The 21,387-nt window shown below is 40.7% G+C and overlaps 1 protein-coding gene across 2 annotated transcripts in view; it reads right to left on the bottom strand.

Annotated features, from left to right (window-relative positions):
• Window positions 1-7,200: 7,200 nt before the first annotated feature.
• The window catches only part of LOC137296642 (universal stress protein YxiE-like), a 32,874-nt gene continuing 18,687 nt past the window's right edge, over window positions 7,201-21,387 (bottom strand). For both annotated transcript variants that reach the window (XM_067828456.1, XM_067828455.1), the window contains 2 exons: window positions 10,984-11,075; window positions 7,201-9,047 (listed from right to left, as the gene is read on the bottom strand). In XM_067828456.1, coding sequence (XP_067684557.1) covers window positions 8,841-9,047; window positions 10,984-11,075 — 299 coding nt within the window. In that variant the 3' untranslated portion in view covers window positions 7,201-8,840. The remainder of the gene's footprint in view (window positions 9,048-10,983; window positions 11,076-21,387) is intronic.

Here is a 21,387-nt window from a genome sequence, read left to right as displayed (position 1 = left end):
CATTTATGATATACCGCAATAATCTTTCACCGGGTACAAACTTAAAGCATGAAGTGACAACATGGCGGAAAGGAATGGCAGCAAACCAGATGTTGCAGTACTACTTAAGAGGCAGTCTAGGTTGTAAAATGTTTAGTGTTCACGAGCAGTGGTCACTGAATCCTTAATCTTCACCTTGACCGTATTGGAGATGTGTAAGTGAAAGACGCACCCTATTGATTCGGTAATCCGGACACCTGTAAATCCGGAATGCTTCTGATATTTCAATGCATTAGAAAGACTAACGCATATAGTGGTCTCGGCGTGAAAACATATACATAAGGATCAGTGATCTGTGATCATCAGATTAAGCACCAATCTACACAAATGGGATAGATGACAAGTCAGCGAACCTGACCATTTGATCCCGCTGCTCGCCTCTTTCGACAAGAATGTACACGTGTTGTTTTCTGTCTTTCAAACCATTAGAGAACTTTAAATCCCAACGGACTGTCAGCCGAAACTGTTCAATCAATGCATTTTACCAATTTTATTATATGGGTCAGACGTGTGGGGGTATGAAAATGCAACTATTCTAGAAAAAACGCACTTGAAATTTTGTAAATATATAATTAAAGTAAGACAATCTACTCCATATTTTATGGTTTATTGGGAACATGGTAGATACTCAATTGAAGTAATGATTAAAACAAGAATAAAAAACTGCCGGATCTTCCTGGGCTTAAACAACAATGGACAATCAGTTGATTACCGGTTAATCCTTTGAACAATCTGTTTGACTGGCATCTGAAAACAGAAGCGTAATAAGAAAGGCAGCACTTCTTCATTGTATTAAGATGTGATACTTCGGTATAGATTTTAATGTCCTACAGCACTGAACAGACTAACATGCATATAATACTGAATTCACTCTTGCTTGACGGCGATATAAAAATCAAATAAACAATTTGTCATCCATAAAGTGCCTTACCTTTCCTTTGAACGACGTTTTTACATTGGCACTGACAATGCGTTTATGATAACATTGATAAATCAATCAATGTGTTTATGACAACATTGATAAATCAATCAATGTGTTTATGATAACATTGATAAATCAATCAATGTGTTTATGATAACATTGATAAATCAATCAATGTGTTTATGACAACATTGATAAATCAGTCAATGTGTTTATGATAACATTGATAAATCAATCAATGTATTATCAGGCTAATCATCTGATGGAAGTGTTTTAGGGCTCACCATTTCTCTTGCTACACTGCCACTTGCAGATTACAGTGGAATGTGTCAAAACCGGCATCCGTTCAGTCCGGCAAGTTGTCAAAAACCGGCATAAAGTCTCAGTTCTACCCCTGGCTTGTACATTCTGGCTTGTACATTCATCACCGGCTCTACAATCCAGCACGCTGTTTAGACCAGACTATTTCTTCTGTCCCGATGAGTGCCGGTTTAGGCAGCTTCCACTGTACATAACATGTATTACATTCACCATATCAAACCTCTTTATAACCCATTCTTAGATGTTCTTAAAATAATTGCACTAATCATGAGAAATGCCAAATGCTGAACACCTGTTTTGTTTCCTTCACATCCTCAGAGAAGTCAAGTTAAAGGGGAACCACACACTGCCTTTCATAGTACTGTTATATTCTACAGCAAGGATAGCCCAGATGGTATGTGCATGTTATAACCCGTCGTCGTTTTCTTGTCATAACTGGAGCCTTCAGCTGAAATAAACTTTGAAAGCGTCAAAGAATGGACGGGCTTCTTCTCGGCATAGAAATTCGTTGATCATGTGTTGTTATTATTATGTTTTGGTACTTTTATATGTCTACTGCTCGTGCTGCTCCTCGCCAAGCAGCTCACGTCGGAAGATCGAAGTGTGAGTGAGGCTGTATGGTTTTAAGCCGCATTTAGCAATATTTAGGGTGACACCAAGAATGACTTCACACTTCCTAAACTTGTGGGAAATCGCACCCGGGTTTCCGAACTCGACGTGGCAAGCGGACAATTTATTCATTAGGGTCCCCAATCCCTCCTTCGAAGAGGGGGCGGTGGGGTAGCCTAGTGGTTAAAGCGTTCGCTCGTCACGCCGACGACACGGGTTCGATTCCCCACATGGGTACAATGTGTGAATCCCATTTTCTGGTGTCCCCCGCTGGAATATTGCTAAAAGCGGCGTAAAACTAAACTCACTCACTCACTCACTCACTCCTTCGAAGAGTAAGACGCTCTCTTGAAGGACTTAAAATTAAGGGTTACAACCAAAGTGACGTATATTTCTGTTGTTGATGAAAGCATTTTGGATGTAAAGCATGGATCTGTCCGTGTAGACTAGAATTACGCAAAGGGCAAAATTCATCGTACCCCTTCAGAGACCTCAGGTGAACGGATAGGTAATAACAAACATGGTCAATGGAATGTGAAGCTTTAGATAAATTATTCCTATTCATGATGAATTATCCTTTGAACTGCATGAGCAAGTCAAGTCTGGATTTCCTCAGGTTGTGCCAACATGATGGGTTTATTTGTTACTCTCCAGGTTATATATACACCTGGAAATTAATCAAGCAACACCCCAATTTTTTCTATTGGAGCAACTTTGAAGTGTTCTGACAATCAAAATATGCCGGGTTGATATAGTTTGACACTTTTTTATTCAACAGACGATCTCTGACAAACAACTTAAAGGGAAAAAGTATCAAGACTTTGCTTTATTGCAACGAAATCCAAATTCTTAAAACTGTCTTAAATTCATGAAAAAATGGACACAATTTACTATTCATCCACAGACGTTGTTGTCAGGTGTATTAACACAAATGTCACATGGAAAGAAAGAACAGTCATCTGAGAGTCTGCACACCGACTTTCATCAATATCTAGTGTGTCCTCCCTGCGCACGCACCACCGATTCCAGACGCCTCCTCATTCCTTGGATGAGTCTCCGGATCTGATTCTGGGGGATCCTGTTCCACTCCTCATGCAGGGCAGCCGTCAATTCGTTGAGATTATGGACTGGTGGGTCTCTCTGCCTCACACGACGGCCAATAAAGTCCCACAAATGTTCAATGGGGTTGAGGTCAGGGCTCATGGCAGGCCATGGAATTCTGTCAATTGCATTTTGCCGCAAAAAATCATTTACAGCATGCGCCCTGTGAGGTCTAGCATTGTCGTCCATAAATATGGGTCTCGTTGCCAGAGGATGGTTCTCAAAATGAGGTACCACAGCCCTGTCAAGAACCTCCTGTTGGTAACGAACACCGTTAAGGTTGCCACGGATGGTAATGATATCCAACTTGCAGTTCATGGAAATGCACCCCCATACCATAACGGAACCTCCCCCAAAGGCCACAGTCTCCTGGATGTTCCGTGGAGCCATTGCTGTGTTCCTCTGCCTCCAGACCCGAGTACGACCGTCCACCATGTGCAGCAAGAACCGGCTCTCATCTGAGAAATGGACCTTCCTCCAAGAGGCAATGTTCCAGTGCAAACGGTCATTACACCAGGCCAGTCGGGCTGCCTTATGGGCTGGAGACAGTCTGGGTCGCTTGATTGGCCTCCTTGCCCGGTATCCTGCAGCTTTCAGACGATTCCGAACAGTCCTGTTCGAGATGGGTCTCCCTGGAAGCCACTCCTGTCTCAACCGAGAGCTCGAGTCGAAGGACCTGCGCCGTACAAGTCTCAGTAAAGCTCTGTCCTCCCGGACTGTGGTCTTCCTGGGTCTTCCTGGTCTAGGCAGGTCTTTAACTTCAGTAGTGGCCCGGTATTTTTTCAAAAGTTTTGAAATTATGGAATGATGTCGTCCGATTTGAGTCCCGATTTGTCTTAGAGACATACCAGCATTCCTCATGCCGATTATTTGCCAACGAGTGGCCTCTGATAATTTCCTACGTGCCATGACATTGAAATGAATGAAAAACCGAATGCAATCGACAACCTGCGCTTGTAAACACCCCAGGGAAAAAGTGCATTTTTCGAAAGTTGAGGTTAAAGCAATGCACGTGCGCTGTGCAAGCTTCACGCGCGTCATATCAACCCATGAAAAGCTCATGCTGTATGTCAATACATCAAAATTGAATAATCAATCATCAAAATTACTTCGTTAAACTTTGTTAAGTTTTTATGTGTCTTTGAATTTGGTGTTGCTTAATTAATTTCCATATGTATATATCCAGGGGCTAAGCATTGGTCTACATTAAGTATAGTATTGGAGCAAGGCTAGACGCTTATGCATTGGTCGATGTTGAAATCAGTCGAAGTAAACTTAGTCTCAGTGTTATTTGTTACACTCCACCACGCGTGGTAACCTTTGAGCGACCTATGACCGTCCAATCAAACGCGAGACGGTTAAATAGATTTAACCAATCCGAAAACGGCTACTACTAAGGGATCGGAGGGACTTACAAAGTATTCAGGTCAATGACACAGATCTCTCCACAAACAAAAAATCGCATATAACATAATTATTTGACCTGCAGTATATACGCTTTGGGGTTTCTGTTGACATGGTTACTATTAGCTAATATTTCCGCAAGATGACATCACTGAATATTGCCAAAAACACTATTTTCAGCGACTGTCATGGTTGTAAAGTGCGCCTTGTGCATCACCCGGAAGCGATCGTAGGCTAAATAGCATTTGAAATCGTTCGGGTACGAACCTTTTCGAGATAAAAAGTTCAAAAGGTATCATACCGAAACATTAACCTGTTCAGACAATGACCTACTTTTCAGACGATCCGAATTTTCTGGTGTGAAAGTGTAAATTGACACCACAAACAACTCTGGTTATACTGAATTCCAGTTCCTTGTTTCACAAGAAAATGGTATTTACAAATGGATTTTAATTTTAAACTTTAATTGCACCGTCATTCTCTACTTTATGTCGAGGTTGAGGCAGCATAACTATGGAATCACAGATTGCCCCTGTCTGATGAGGTCGTAAAACGATTTACAATCCATCTGGCTCACTGGTTAAACCTGTTATGTGTTGTTTTGCGCTTATTGAGCATAGTTCTGTAACGCACAGTGAGGTTGATGTAATATCAGTTCCGTCAGAGACCGCTAAACTTTTCGAGCCTCGTTTTGATATTTCCACGATTTCCAGGTTTCTGTTTATCAGACCTCGCTATACGACATAGCACACCGTACGACGTATTTACTAGGATTAGAAGGAGCTTAGTGTTGCAATATTCAACTGCGTAGACTTATCAAATCACACTGATTAACATTTATATGCATCCAGTTAAATGACATAGTCTAAAAATACTGGAATGGTTATCGCATTAAGCTGCGCAATTGGACAGAACCAAGTAAACAGGAAACGAGACTGTTCTGTAATCAATGTTTTGACATGGTGCGAATGTCCACTTTCTCGACTTTGAAAGCTGTGTTCTGATTGGTCAATCTCAATGGTCACCCGACGCGACCTCCCATAAGGTTTTGTTCGACTCAGTAATGGAGTGTAACGAAAGGCACTGAGGCTAACTCCACGTAGAGTGATGTTGAAATTGATCGGCGGATGCACATATATCCTTCCTCATCACCCCGTCTCAAAAGATACTATGTCTTACATAGTGTGATACAAGGAACTAACACAGAAAGCTTATTTACAAGCTGCATCGGTTGTTTTGCATGAATAAAGAAAAGGATGACCGTCAAAATATTTCTCGAAAACAAGTTTTCTATCCCCGAAATTCGTTGTTAAGCATGATTCCCGTTGCTGAGAACGGAGAGCTGAGAAACAGTAAGATGATTGTTTATAACTACTTTGTAATTCACACTATTACATGACATAACGGGATTATTGTCATTTACAAACCAAAAAATATATAAATGAAATAATACAACAAAGAGGATTGGTTGATCCTGGCACAGTCATGCTCATAAAGTTCATCATCAACTCAGGGCCCTAGCCCCCTCTACACGCATCCCTGAGAGAGAACTGGAATTCTCCCAGGTAGCACTGGCTAGTTGAAGCCACTATACACCTTTCTGAGGTTATTAATTTAGATCTCTAACACAGAAGCCTTCTGCTTAATCAAAGTGGAGATACTTAGTTGCATTTCTGATCTATGTCAAGAGATCAGGATGTACCAAACCAACGGCATCAAGGACAAATGGGTTTTTGTCTACTCAACTATTTCTAAGGAACAAGAAAAGACTTGCACAACTAAACCGTTTGAAAATTTAGCTCCTGGCTTCCGGGTTTCATCAAATGAGATATATATTTCTCAGTCAGCTTCATGTTTAACGCCGAACCCAGCTTTACGTCATCTATATGGCACCAGTCTGTAGATAATCGAGTCTGGACCAGACAATCCAGTGATCAACAGCTGGCGCATCAATTTAGTGAACTGGTATACAATGACATATGTCTGCCATGTCAGGGAGTCTGACAAACCGACCAGGTCAGTAGCCTCGTACGACAAGCACAAGGTACTGAGGATCAATTCTAACCTGGATCTTTAAGGGTCATGCTCAGTGTGTCTTGATTAGGGTCATTCTGATGTTTGTCTTTGCCGCACGACACTACTACACACCTGTCTGTGGTGTATAACTTGAAGAGGATCATAATATCGCACACCACTTACTAGTAGGTGAGGAATACGCTGTGATAAGCTGCAATGGCATGATGGTCGGGGTTTGAATCCTACATTTGCCATGATTATAATCCTTCCTGTCAGAAACATATCAACTCTTGATAATTTCAGCAACGTTAGAAACATTTTATCACCTCCGTAGCTCCTGAAACATTCGTGACACTGTGGAAACTCCCGTTAAACCCATCTCTGTTGTAACTCAACACCCCTTTAATGTAACAAGGGCAGGTGGATAGCCTCGTGGTTAAAGCGTTCGCTCGTCACACCGAAGACCCGGGTTCGATTCCCCACATGGGTACAATGTGTGAAACCCATACCAGGTGGACCCGCATGTAATGTTGCTAAAAGAGGTGTAACACCACTCATCCAGTTTAAGTTAATTGTGGGGGCGGTGGATTAGCCTAGTGGTTAAAGCGTTCGCTCGTCACGCCGAAGACCCGGGTTCGATTCCCCACATGGGTACAATGTGTGAGGCCCATTTTCTGGTGTCCCCCGCCGTGATATCGCTGGTATATTGTTAAAAGCGGCGTAAAACCCAACTCACTCACTCACTTTCAGTTAATAGCAGCAGCAACGAGATCGACACCAACATCGCATCGCAGGGTATGAAGTTTAATACCGAGAAGGCGACTAAATACATAACAAATGGTTCCACAGCTGGTTCAAACTTGCTACACAGTGCTGGGTTTCGATAGACAAATGTGTACAGGTTTGTAAAAGGGGACTTCCGTCCGTTGTGTGCTCTCGTTTAGTCAAGGTCGTCTAGGCACTTTAACACGTGCTTGGCGCCACACCGTAATACTGGCATTATATTCATAAACATCTGCCAGATGCTATATAATTTCAGTTTCTATATAATCAGTCAAGTTTTGTTGTAACTGACATCGACACTTAGCTGGAGAGTCGTCCCCCTTTAAAATGGATCAAATCGCAGCTGGATGCACGGGGGAAAGACGAAACTTCTACTGGTAAATACAGGGTAAATAAATACTAGGCATACAGAACAAAATCAAGTACAGTAATTATAAAAATAATGTTCCTTAAACGTAACTGAGGACTGAATTTCAAAGTGATGAACACTGAGGTATAGTTACACCTCGTCATACCGGAAACTCAGTTTCTTTTGCGGAGGTAATATACGATCTTCTCATATTCGTTAATGTGAACCTTTTTACTAAGGAACGAATGGCCCTGATTAACAAAGTTCTACTGTATTTATCGCCATTCATACATTACATTTCGGCGAATGTAAGCACAGTGCATAACCCATGTTTTGAGTAGTATTGTGCTAGAATATATTTATTTACTGCTTGTAAAACATATACACAGAATTACATGGTAATATCTACTGTTTTAAAGACAGCCGCCAAATCTTATGAGCGAAGTGTCTTTGTTCAAACAATAATCGAAAAAGAAAACAATAATAACATTATTGGGATTACAATCTTCACCATTTGAAATTCGGTACTTCTCCCTACAGATAGTGTAGTTATGTAAATATTTTACAGGCGCTTCAAATACATTTTCAATTCATGCACCCTACATTTCAAACACTCTAAGTGTATCTAAATTCCCATTTCACGTTTTCATGTTTCAGTTTTATAAGTGTCATGTTGGCAGTTGAGAACAGCGAGGGCTGAAATAGAAGCCACATTCAATAACAGCCTCTTAACTGGTATTTGATCTATTTATCTACTATTTAAAAGATTGACAGCCAAACAAATTCATAGAAACCAGTCGCCAGCGTAGTATCAGCCATGATAGATGAGGGATGTCAAAACAAGTATATAAACACAAACCACTGATAACGGAACATGCAGCGGAACAAAGTGCTCATTACAAGCAGACTAGTGAAGAACATATCACAAGACCGCCTAGCGTTGTCCATGCGCCTGCAGACGTTACGTGGGCTGAATCGCGACGTCGGTGACGGCGAACTTCGAAAGCTACGTTGCATCAAATATTCTGGAACTTATTTCAAAAGTTTTTGTCTTTATGGGAGACAACGACGGCTGGGTGTCCCGCTGAACATCATGGTGTTGACGTCAACGGCGTCAAGTGTCATCTTTGATTTCACGTCAGCTGCATCGACGTCGTCCAGAAATGTCATCACTTTCTTTGGGGTTGACAATTATACCTATTATCCTTTGATCCGTTTGTAAAGGTTTAGCATATGTATATGTCACTGTTATGCACTCAGAAATGTACAACCATGCCCGCGTTTATTGGCAGGTGTTTATGTACTCCTGTCACTCCGCCTGCAGATGATGACGGGGACGGGAGAGTGGTGGGCCACGTAGTCACTGACGCTACCGAGGAATGTTCGCTTGAGTTTACTCAGTCCCCGGGTCCCCGTGACGATCATGCTCGCCCCCTCCTCTGCGGCCGCCTGGATGATGGCCTCTCCCGGTTTGCCGTTCCCCTTCCGAATTTTACCGTGCATCTGAAACAAATATTTGACGTTTTGATTGATATTGACACGAACTGTGGTTCTTACGATGGTAATGTAGTGACGAACTGCACTACCAATGTCCCTAAGTTATTTGCCCTTTCCTTTTTTTCTGACCTAAACGCAAACCAAAACCAGCCCATTACACGTAACCATTCTCCCCTCTCTACCAGCCTATTGGACATAACCATTCTCCTCTCTCTACCAGCCTATTGGACATAACCATTCTCCCCTCTCTATCAGCCTATTATACATAACCATTCTCCTCTCTCTATCAGCCTATTGGACATAACCATTCTCCTCTCTCTACCAGCCTATTGGACATAACCATTCTCCCCTCTCTATCAGCCTATTATACATAACCATTCTCCTCTCTCTACCAGCCTATTGGACATAACCATTCTCCCCTCTCTACCAGCCTATTGGACATAACCATTCTCCTCTCTCTACCAGCCTATACCAGCCTATTGGACATAACCATTCTCCCCTCTCTATCAGCCTATTGGATATAACCATTCTCCCCTATCTATCAGCCTATTATACATAACCATTCTCTTCTCTCTACCAGCCTATTGGACATAACCATTCTCCCCTCTCTACCAGCCTATTGGACATAACCATTCTCCTCTCTCTACCAGCCTATTGGACATAACCATTCTCCTCTCTCTACCAGCCTATTGGACATAACAATTCTCCTCTCTCTACCAGCCTATTACATATAACCATTTTCCCCTCTCTACCAGCCCATTACACATAACCATTCTCCCCTCTCTACCAGCCCATTACACATAACCATTCTCCCCTCTCTACCAGCCCATTACACATAACCATTCTCCCCTCTCTACCAGCCTATTACACGTAACCATTCTCCTCTCTCTACCAGCCTATTACACAAAACCATTCTCCAGTCTATACCAGCCTATTACACATAACCATTCTCCTCTCTGTACCAGCCTGTTAATTACACATAAGCATTCTCCTCTCTGTATCAGCCCATTACACATAACCATTCTCCTCTCTGCACGTCTATTGCTCCTAACCCTTCTCCTATCCACGTGTCTTCTTTTACTCGTACCCCTAATACCTCATCACCCCCTCATACGTCCTACATCCTTCTATATTCATGTTGTTACCCTTATATACTCCCCCCCCCTCCACACACACACACACACACACACACACACACACACACACACACACACACACACACACACACACACACACACACACACACACACACACACACACACACACACACACACACACACCGCCCTACCCTATACGGGGCGGTGGGGTAGCCTAGTGCTTAAAGCGTTCGTCATGCCGAAGACTCGGATATCCCTTATGGGTACAGTGTGTGAAGCCCATGCCTGGTGTGCCCCGCCGTGAATGCTGGAATACTGCTAAAGGCGGCGTAAAACATCACTCACTCACCCCTGTCCCATACCTTCTACTTTCCCACTCCGCTTCTACTCAACTTTCCTCTAATCTCCACCGACCACCCAGCCACTATAAATAGACTTGCGGTGAATTGATTCAGTAAAGCTATCACTGACTTGAAAACTACTGTCCAGTAGATCATCGTCTTTTTTGTCAAATAGTTTACATTTCAGTAAATGATTTCATAACGGTAAACTATGCATATGCGCCAGCACGGGGACTTTTCGTTTCATCAACAGCTTTGTTGATAATCGAAAATCTCTATTCATAACGCCGCACAATATAATATCACCCACTCAACAGATGTTTACAGTTTATTTACTTCCTAAGATCATACGGAAGACAGGGTTCAATTCCCCACATGGGTACTATGTGTGGAGTCCATTTCTGGTGTCCCACGCCGTGATATTGCTGGAATATTGCTAAAGCCGGCGTAGAACCAATGCAAACTCACTCACTCCTAACACTGTAATCCATTTATCATACTGACCCCTGCATTGGCCATCAATGTCCCGAACTTCTCCTCTATACTACGTAGGGCCTCTGTGTATTCCTTGAACATCTTCGCGGTTCGACCTGGACCTAAAACGTATAAAAACAGTATTTAAAATATCAAAGTCTGCATGTGTGGCACAAACGCTATAGCAAAACGTTTTACGAGACCGACTTCACTTCTTAAACTACATTAACCCTATAGGGAACAGAATGACACAAAACTCTCCGTTAATAATGTCAGTTAAAAATAAAACGAGAATATATGTGTGGTCTGATTGTGTGATGCGTGCTCTGTGACTCTCGTTGATAAAACAAACGATTTTTGTACAGATGGTGAATCCAATGTACTTTCTTCACTTAATGCAAAACTAACATTCCATGTATTTATTCAGTCATCAAAGGTAATTAATTCGTGGCGATAAGAGAGTAGTTTTCTGTCACAAGACCCCGAATAAATAGCCATGATACGAAGCGCACATCTCATGTGTTGCTTGACAATGTCACTTTCAATCAATTTTGTTAATAGCATGTCGTGCAAGAGGCACCGAGGGTGATTGATCGGGCAATGGAATAAGCAGAAAATGGTGAAATAACACCACTGGATAAATCTCATGCACTTCAAGTCAATCGGAACATCGGGACTCCAAGTAGAGATAAACAAGGAGCTCTTCTTCTGTCTTGTGCTAACAAATCAGTTCCTGCAGCGGTTGAAACCTGAACGAGCCTCGGGCTACTTAAAATGCTACTTGGCATACCAAAACGGATTAGGTTAGACGGTTGTAGCAAAAAGTCGAGACATTAATCATGAGTCTGATATAACGGGCGATTTGGAAAAGAGTTTAACACAAATGCAGATATACTGACAGGTATACGCTACGATCCGTGTGTTTTATGTACATGTTTTCACAGGCTTGGCTTCCAGTAAACAACAGTGAATAAAGACAAATTCCTTACACCGATACACCACCAGTATAGTGGATATGCTACCTCTTACCGCTTGACGAGCAGTAGTCTACGTATATACGCCTCGGAGTGAGCGAGTATGGTTTTACTCCGATTTCAGGAGTATCCAGCAATATTATGGTGGCGGACAACAGGAACTGGATCCAAACTATGTACCTATGTTGGGAATCGAACCCGAGTCTTCGGCTTGACGACCAGACGCTGTTATCACCACGACCTGAAAGTTTTGGGCCAAGGAAGACACCTCAATATCTTACAGTAATTAAGCTGAGTTTTACTTAGCAACGGCATTGCTCCCTGTAAGCTGAGGTTGGGTGACATGTAATAGAATGAATTTCAGCAGAATAAACGTCTCCCAAATGACGAATATATATAAGACCCTACTCACGCACTAACTCACAGTGTGTGAAAGCCTGGAATCGTCAAGATATCGCACTGTCCACTGTACTGTGTCCACTTCACAAGAGCAGGTATAACACTAGTGTGATGGTGAGAAATTAGCACGGTATAATAAAACTCACTCACTCACTCATGCTCAGAACCCAGCCACCCTTCACTCAACTCACTCTCTCACAGAAGAGAGAAGAGATATTGACAGGACGGGTCCAGCAGGAACTGCGGTCAATGACCTTCGAAAGAGCACCCAGGTTAACGTAAAACGTTTTAATGGGGCAACAAACTTCATAGAACTCCTCTTCTTGAACAGTTAATAGACACCACTAAACAAATCCCGTTCATGAAGCACACCCAACAGACGGGGTACTTACATATCGCTGGGTTAATGACAGCTGACCTGCATCTCGCACAACCTGTTGTTTATTTCCGGGCTCTTTAAACAATTGTGAAATGCTGTGGTGGGTTATTTGGCCAATACTTGGCAACGCACAGACCAACTGCTTTTACTCACGCTGATGTTTATTGGCACATTGCCTATACTGACAATACCGTTTTTCAGACCATGATGATAACACTATCTTTATTCCGATGTTGCAACCACCCCACGTGGCCACGTCTCCGGGCACCACGGGGATTTAAAAAGAGTAAATTTAGAAATAATAACATCATTGGAACATACATCGTGTCTTTAGTAATCTCTCCAGTCTTGAAATATGAGCTAATATGTGAGTGGAAGTCACGGTTTCGCCGGCATAACACAAGTAACTTGATTTTTGCCGTTTATTAAAATCCGGAATGGTTCGAATCAACTCTGACGATCATGCTCATGTGCAGTATCTGGTCTTCATCGCAGTTCCCCCAGTCATTATCTGACATCTACACTGAGGGAAAGATTTGTCATAGTATCTGTTACAATGGAAGTTGGATTGTAAAGCTGATGACAAATGTACAAACCACGGAAGGGACTTTATTTATTTTATGCCGATGTTGACAACTTGCTGGATCAGACAGATGGCGGTTTTGACAGCTTCCACTGTACATGTAACTGGGAATCGTCAGTCATCATGAAATATCATTTAAAGAAAGACAGAGAAGACAAATTGATCATTCCTTCATAGAGGCAATTAACACCGAAGAGACTCCATTATCAGCTTTATCTCGCCATGAATATGAATATTTTATTTATTTATTTATTTATTTATTTATTTATTTATTTATTTATTTATTTATTTGAGGGGGGCGTTGGGGGGGGGGGGGTTCGGGTAGATCAAGTCTGTGATTCAGTGTTGATCTGTGCTTGTAAGAATCGATAAAAGGAATATTGGGTGGTTACAGTGAATGACGGGGATTACTGGTTGTCATGGTAACACGATGGCTAGGATCGAAACTGTTGCCATGAACTTGTGGTGGACTTGGTGCCCAGGATTTCAAAGAACCTCTATGATATCCTCTGAGATATGCGATAGGTTTGAAAACAAGTCATTGGAGTTGAAGCCTGTACATCAATCAATCGAAGCCTGACATCAATTAACAGAAACCTGTATATCTTGTTACCCATTGTCATCTGTCTACTGTTATGTGTATATATACTACATCTCTTTAGTTTTACCCTCACTTCACCCGAAGAAGAGACTAGGAACTGTCTCGAAACGTTGTGACCTTGTAGAATAAAGACGTTGAACCGTAAAGCATTTTCAGTTTGATTCCACCAACTTATAAATGCCCTTGAAACAACATAAACATAATCTATCTATCTGTCTGTCTGTCTGTCTGTCTGTCTGTCTGTCTGTCTGTCTGTCTGTCTGTGAAGCTATTTAAACGGACATGGCGTCACACTTGCGATTGAAGAAAATTTAGACTGCTTCATTTAGAATTTTCGCATTGCAAAGAGGGCTTGGTTGAAGACAAAATAATGTGGTTCGTGGTCTATAAACAGGAATATTAGAGACTCGACCCCATATCGAACCAGTATATGGTAGACAATGTGATAATTATAAAGTCATGAACATAAGAAATCTCGCCCACCTTGAGATCATTGTACGAGGCCAATCGAGGGCATGTATGTTCGTGAATCATTATTAGATAGTAATAATACGGATTTTGATATTGTCACTCTCACGTGCTATGAATACGTACTCTGTTTCCAGAAGTGAAAATACGTGCACCTATGTAAATCCGTGGAACATACGATAGTCATAACGTTACTGTCGCTGGGCCCTGGGTGCGTTGTACAAAGCGAATTTAGCGTTAAGGTGACCGTAGCTTCCATGCCTTAACATAGGCATAATGTAGTCCAGTACAAGGGCACTCTGGTCAGTTTGAGAGCTGCTTTTGTCGCGACATCTCCTCCCTGACATTACCTCAGACATATTGTGACCATCCAATACCCATTCTCTCGGCAGTTTACACGCATGCTGTATACGTGATGCAAATCACATAGATAAACAAGCACAGATAAAAACGGCATGGTGATCTCATACAAAATATGTACACTTCATGCTCATTTCGATGACAAATGTTCAGCCACTAAGGTGTTGGTCTGAATCTCACATTCTGTCTAATCATTATTTGTGGATTGGAATCACCATAAGCATGCTCGCTAGTTTCGTGCGAATGGTAAGTATAAGAATGGTAAACGGAAGAATGGTAAACAAAATAATGGTAAACATAAGAGAGGTAAATATAAGAATGCCAAATGTAAGAACCGCAGAACAGAAGAATGGTGAATCTAAGAATGGTAGATATGAGAGAGGTAAACATAAGAGTTGCAACTTATAGAATAGTAAATGTAAGAACGGTAAATATAAGAAGGGTAAATGTTTGAATGGTAAATGCTAGAATGGTAAATATAAGAATGGTAAATGTTTGAATGGTAAATGTTAGAATGGTAAATATAAGAATGGTAAATATAAGAAGGGTAAATGTTTGAATGGTAAATGTTAGAATGGCAAATATAAGAAGGGTAAATGTTTGAATGGTAAATATAAGAATGGTAAATGTAAGAATGGTAAATGTTTGAATGGTAAATGTTAGAATGGTAAATATAAGAATGGTAAATATAAGAAGGGTAAATGTTTGAATGGTAAATGTTAGAATAGTAAATATAAGAATGGTAAATGTTTGAATGGTAAATACAAGAATGGTAAATGTTTGAATGGTAAATGTTTGAATGGTAAATACAAGAATGGTAAATATAAGAATGGTAAATGTTTGAATGGTAAATGTTAGAATAATATGTGTAAACGTGGTAATTATTAGAAAAAGTAAATGCAAGAATGCCAAGCGCGAGAATGGTAAATGTAACGATGGTAAACATAAGAATGGTAAACGTAAAGATGAACTGACACGCTGTAATACAACTGAAATGTTGTTCGAAACTCACTCACTCACTCACTATCAAGAGAAATCCACAACTGGGAAAGCTTCAGCTAGTTCATGCTACAATAGTTAATCAGTTTCTTGAATGCCTCAACAAATATCATTGACCAATTTATATCAAAACGGTAATGGTTTGAAAGAGAAATCAATTCATTTCAGACTGGTTCCTATCAGCTAATATCGTCCAGCTTTTCACATAAACTATCAATCCAACATTTCTGAGTGAAACCTAAATGACGTTGAACTGCGCCATCAATGCCGACAAGACATATCGGCGCCAGGCTCTGTGATAACGCTGGTTTCATGACTGCAATATAGTGCTGTAACTCATGGCATCCTGATGTATATACATGTAGATGAGGACAAAGACTGGAGGTCATTCAGGGATCACGGGTGAAAACAGCAGATAGACTGAACAGCCCAGCCTTCCAATACAGCACGCTGAACGAAATAATTTATTTCCGTGGTATATTTGATTAAATATTAAATATTAATCTGTGTTTGATTCAATTTTAAGCTTTAAAATCGAAAATTAATCGGACTCGAATAATAGGTGAGTGAGTATGTTGTATTCAGGCAATATTCAGCTATATAGTAGCGGTCTTTAAATAATTGAGTCTGTACGAGACAATCCAGTAATCAACAGCATAAACGTCGACCTGCGTAATTGGGAACCGATTCTCGAATAATCAAATTCAAAATGCCAAATAGTTATTTAATTATTTGTTCATTTTTTTTCTATTATTGGGCGTTATAACATTTGTATCATTCACCACTAATGGTAGATAACGGTACAGGTATATTGTGACCCTAATATCATTCTATTTTTACTTACTTACTTAGGTGTTGGACGTTGCTCGCAATATCAACCACTAGTTTGTGTTCAGCACAATATACACCCACTGACTCAAATCAACCCAAAGGAGCTCTTTGCACTTGCAAACATTCTACTTTAAAGGCATACATCTGTGTATTATCACAGCTTGGCATGTTTTTCTTTGGTATGCAAAAGCTCATATTACACACATGAATATGATGTTAACAGGTGTTTAAACACCAGTATTGTGGCGTATTTAGTAACTTGATCAAAGCCTACTAGCACTGAGAAAACTTCACTTGACGAACATTAAGTTGGTCTCGAGGTGGATGCACCGTGTGGCGTTCTGCTGGCATATAGATTATTCCTACTTGTGTGAGATGCTACCTTATCTCTGTCAGTTCTCGGCTACAGATGGGGAACCAGGGCTAAACACGTTAATACGGCCCCGTCAGAGGAACACACAAATACTATACATGTAACATTGGCGGGGGTTAGCCATGTGTTCGCCGTTTATCGTCAGCTAAGCGTTGCTGGTCAGGGAAAGAATCTGAAATTGGAACCTGTTGTGATTGTCAGGGAAAGAGTCTGAAATTGGAACCTGTTGTGATTGTCAGGGAAAGAGTCTGAAATTGGAACCTGTTGTGATTGTCAGGGAAAGAGTCTGAAATTGGAACCTGTTGTGATTGTGGGAGTTTCGACCACTCTACAGAGGTGACTCACTGGCTCGGGGGATCAGGGTTGGTAACTAGGGTCATGCATGTCACCATGCCCCAGGGAAGAGATTGTTGCTCACAATATCAACCACTAGACTGTTGTACCAATTCAGAATGTTTACAGGCACCATGGCCCTGTCATCCTGGACCACATGGGGATACGCATTATCTGTGTGGAACTGCACCACATATCGAGAGGTGGGTGACTGGGCAGTATACGTGTGCACGTCTACTGCATATTCGGTCATTCCACTAAAATGGGGACAGTAGCCATTTAAAAATAAGCAAGAAACTGCTTTGGTGGGCTTTAACCTTTGTTTAGGCAAGACTGACTAGAAAACAATAACAAACGGTTTCACAGCAGTTTGTTATAGTGGTAATAAGTTCAAAACACTGAAAATGCAATGTCGCCAATAAAGTTCTATAGTTAAATAAGTATTGTCACTAACGTGACATAACCCCCCGCCGCATATTATCAAATCAAACTGAAAGTGAAGGTCTTAGTTTAAGATGAAGTAGAATGTCAACAAAAACATTACTCTCAAGCTCTTTTGATATCTTGCACCGTAGTTGTTCAAACACAAAAATATATTGAAAAGTCACATAAACCTTGACCAGTGTATGAAAATACTAAAAACCACAGTCGCCGTGACATTGAAAATTAAATGAAGGTCACCAAAATCAACTGGGATCTGCACCTTTCCTAGACAAAGCTTGGTGTTGAATATGAAGAAAATCCAGGGAACGGTTCTTGAGATATCTCGCTGACAAGGTAAGACGCTAAAGTCCCATTGTGACCTTGAGATGAGACCTTTCTTTTACTGTGACAAACATAGATACCGAATATGAAAAGAATCTAGTCAACGGTTCTTAAGATATTCCAATCTGTACGTATGGTCGGACGACCATGAAAATTAACTGAAGTTCACCATAGGACATGCATTTTGCATTACTGACCATGTCGTTTTTCTGCAGTTATCTAAACTGTGGCATTCTTTAAGTTCAAACGTGAAATCTTGGTAAAGTTATTTTTTCGACTGATTATATAAAACACATTTTGAATGAAACACGTTTTTCACAAGACACTAATGTGGGCTCAACTGGGCTCAGCACCTTCCCTAGATAAAGCTTGGTGTTGAATATGAAAAACAAAAGAATATGAACGGTTCTTGAGATGCAACGTAAAAGGCTAAAGTCCCCTTGTGACCTTGAGATGAAGGTAAAGGTCACCTTTCTTTTTGAGACCTTTCTTTTACTGTGATAAACCTACATACCAAATATGAATAGAATCTAGTCTACGGTTTTTAAGATATTCCACTCCGTACGTACGGACGGACGGACGGACGGACGGAGCCTAATACTATGTCCCCCGCTTTCCGCTAAACGCGGCGGGAGATAATAAGGTGTGGTGCAATGCTGCTGTTGGAATTGTCATGTTATTTCCAGGAAATAAATATATTAAATTTGTTCTAGAAAAATGTTCCACCGTACTGTATCACATCCAAACTCAGAATTTTCTAGATGTTTTCATGTCACCCAAACTCGTCTAACCACGTAACTTTTAATTACAACCAGTGACTTCAACATACAACCAGAAATATTTTTTCCTTCAGAAGGGTTAAGAAATAGTCACTGAATATATATTGTTAGCGTTAATGTCCGTAAAACAAATTATATATCTTCAGCAATGCGTTAGATCTGGATTTGGGAATGTCTCATTAAGGACCTAACCTCCGTTACGTATATTTCTTCCTGTATACATTTAACAAAGACCGAATTCAGTCAATCAATGATTGATGAAAGTGGACTTATGTATGATTATTAAATCTTATAATGTTCCCATACGTTTTGTTTGTCGTCTACATAGCAAAGCGGACTTTGCTTTACAGGGTTCTTTGCCTGCTTTACGTGTGCTATGGACACATGATGGATTTTTACGTTGGCCTTGCTTTGATGAAACAGACAATTTTAATATATGTATCAAGTTCAAATTCTGGTGTAAGCTCCATAAAGTCCTGCACGTATAGCATGTATTGTTTCATAGCTTTTAGAATTACAGTGATATTGCCTTTTCTGAATTCAGACATTGATATTAATGATATTGTTTCATGTTTATGCTTATATTTGAGAACTTCATGTCAAATTATAACTTCCGTAACAGCCTGACGCCTATGTAAATTTTCATTACTGACCATGTCGTTTTTTGCAGTTAACTAAACTGTGGCATTCTTAAAATTCAAACATATGAAATCTTGATAAACTTATTTTTAAACTGATTATGGTATATGTTTTATATAAACACATTTGGAATGAAACACGTTTTTCACAAGACATTAATGTTTCCACTTAACAGTTTCTGATTATAAAGGCTCGAGGTAAACAAAGTTTATTGTGCTTCAACAGAATACAATGTCATATTCCTCTTTGGTTTTTTGATTTGACAATATTTTAACTGGCTTACCGTGATAGGAAGAGATTAAATCTGAAGTATATATTACATAATTTTCATGTCGGTAACAGAAGATTAAGAAGGTATATTTAGAGGTTGCATATCACGACCCCTCCCTCCCTCAAAACAAAGAAAACAAACAAACAAACAAACAAAAAACAACAACAAAAAACGAAAGTGAAATCATTGTTTTAAATAGGTTCGATGTTTGTTTTCAAGATATAAATGCCATTTAAGTAATATTATATATTTTATATATATATATATGTCTGTGTGCATGCATACCACTTTCCCCATTTGTGTCTGTGTGCATGTATACCACTTTCCCCATTTGTGTCTGTGTGCATGCATACCACTTTCCCCATTTGTGTAGGTGCGCATGCATACCACTTTCCCCATTTGTGTCTGTGTGCATGCATACCACTTTCCCATTTGTGTCTGTGCATGCATACCACTTTCCCATTTGTGTCTGTGCGCATGCATACCACTTCCCCATTTGTGTCTGTGCATGCATACCACTTTCCTCATTTGTGTCTGTGCGCATGCATACCACTTTCCCCATTTTTGTCTGTGTGCATGCATACCACTTTCCCCATTTGTGTCTGTGTGCATGCATACCACTTTCCCCTTTTCTATGTGTGTGTGTGTGCGTCATCAAGTGTGTATAATTATGCACGTGTGGCTGCATGAGTGTGTACTCGTGCGTGTGTGTGTGTGTGTGTGTGTGTGTGTGCGTGCGTGTGGGATGCGTACCTTACGCGCGTGCTTGTGTGTGAACGGATGGGAGACGACCGGTGGTGATGGTTTGGGGTGAATTGTTGGATGACCAATTAATTTTCAGACTGAAACGTTGATGACTGGGACCGTTGTTTGAAGACATATAGCCCTACCTTTCTCCCTCTCTACCAAGTATCCTCTACATGACATTTACATCGTCTCTCATGCTATACCGAACGATCTACAGAAACCATCTCGTGACCTACCTCCGGAGTTTAGGGGTATCAGATTCCTCCACGTAGAGACGGGGGATTTATCGCCTGGAGATGGATCTCTCCTCAGGTATTCGGCGTGGGAGGAATAGATTACAATCCACAAAGCTTCCTGTTGTTGTTGCTCAGTGCAAGGGTAACATGTTTTGAAACGTTATTGGGACAGCTTGTAAAGATCTCGAGCATGATGGACTGGCTTCGGGGAGAGAATCAGAATAGAAACCAGGTAACTGAAAACTCAACACTTTTATAGATCTCAGTGATAAGTACCTTTATCAATTTCGATAGTCAACATCAGCAAGTTTTGATTCAAAATGCTTTTCTGTCACCCTCAGGCGAAGTTCTGTGTAATTAGCGATAGGGCGAGTTCAGTCATGCTACGGTGTCTTGTTTGAGATGAGTATGGGAAAGCCTGGCTGATCAAAAATGACGAATCAGGAATATTTCAACCAGTATGGAACGTGTTAGTACATGTCTACGAACAGTTTACTAGCCTTTTGGTAAAACGTTTTCTTGTCCCACCGAGAAAATCTGAATATGTAATGAAAAGGACAATGTCATTCAAACTGTATTTGGTCAATATGATAATAACGAAACTCACATAGGGTATTTGTAAATGTATTCAAACGACTGATTTCCGGCTCGAAGCCAGATCCTGAATTGCACCATGCATTCACGATATTTAACAGAA

This window comes from Haliotis asinina, chromosome 9 (assembly GCF_037392515.1).
Source record: "Haliotis asinina isolate JCU_RB_2024 chromosome 9, JCU_Hal_asi_v2, whole genome shotgun sequence".
Lineage (NCBI taxonomy): Eukaryota > Metazoa > Mollusca > Gastropoda > Lepetellida > Haliotidae > Haliotis > Haliotis asinina.
This window is presented reverse-complemented; position numbering and strand designations above follow the sequence as displayed.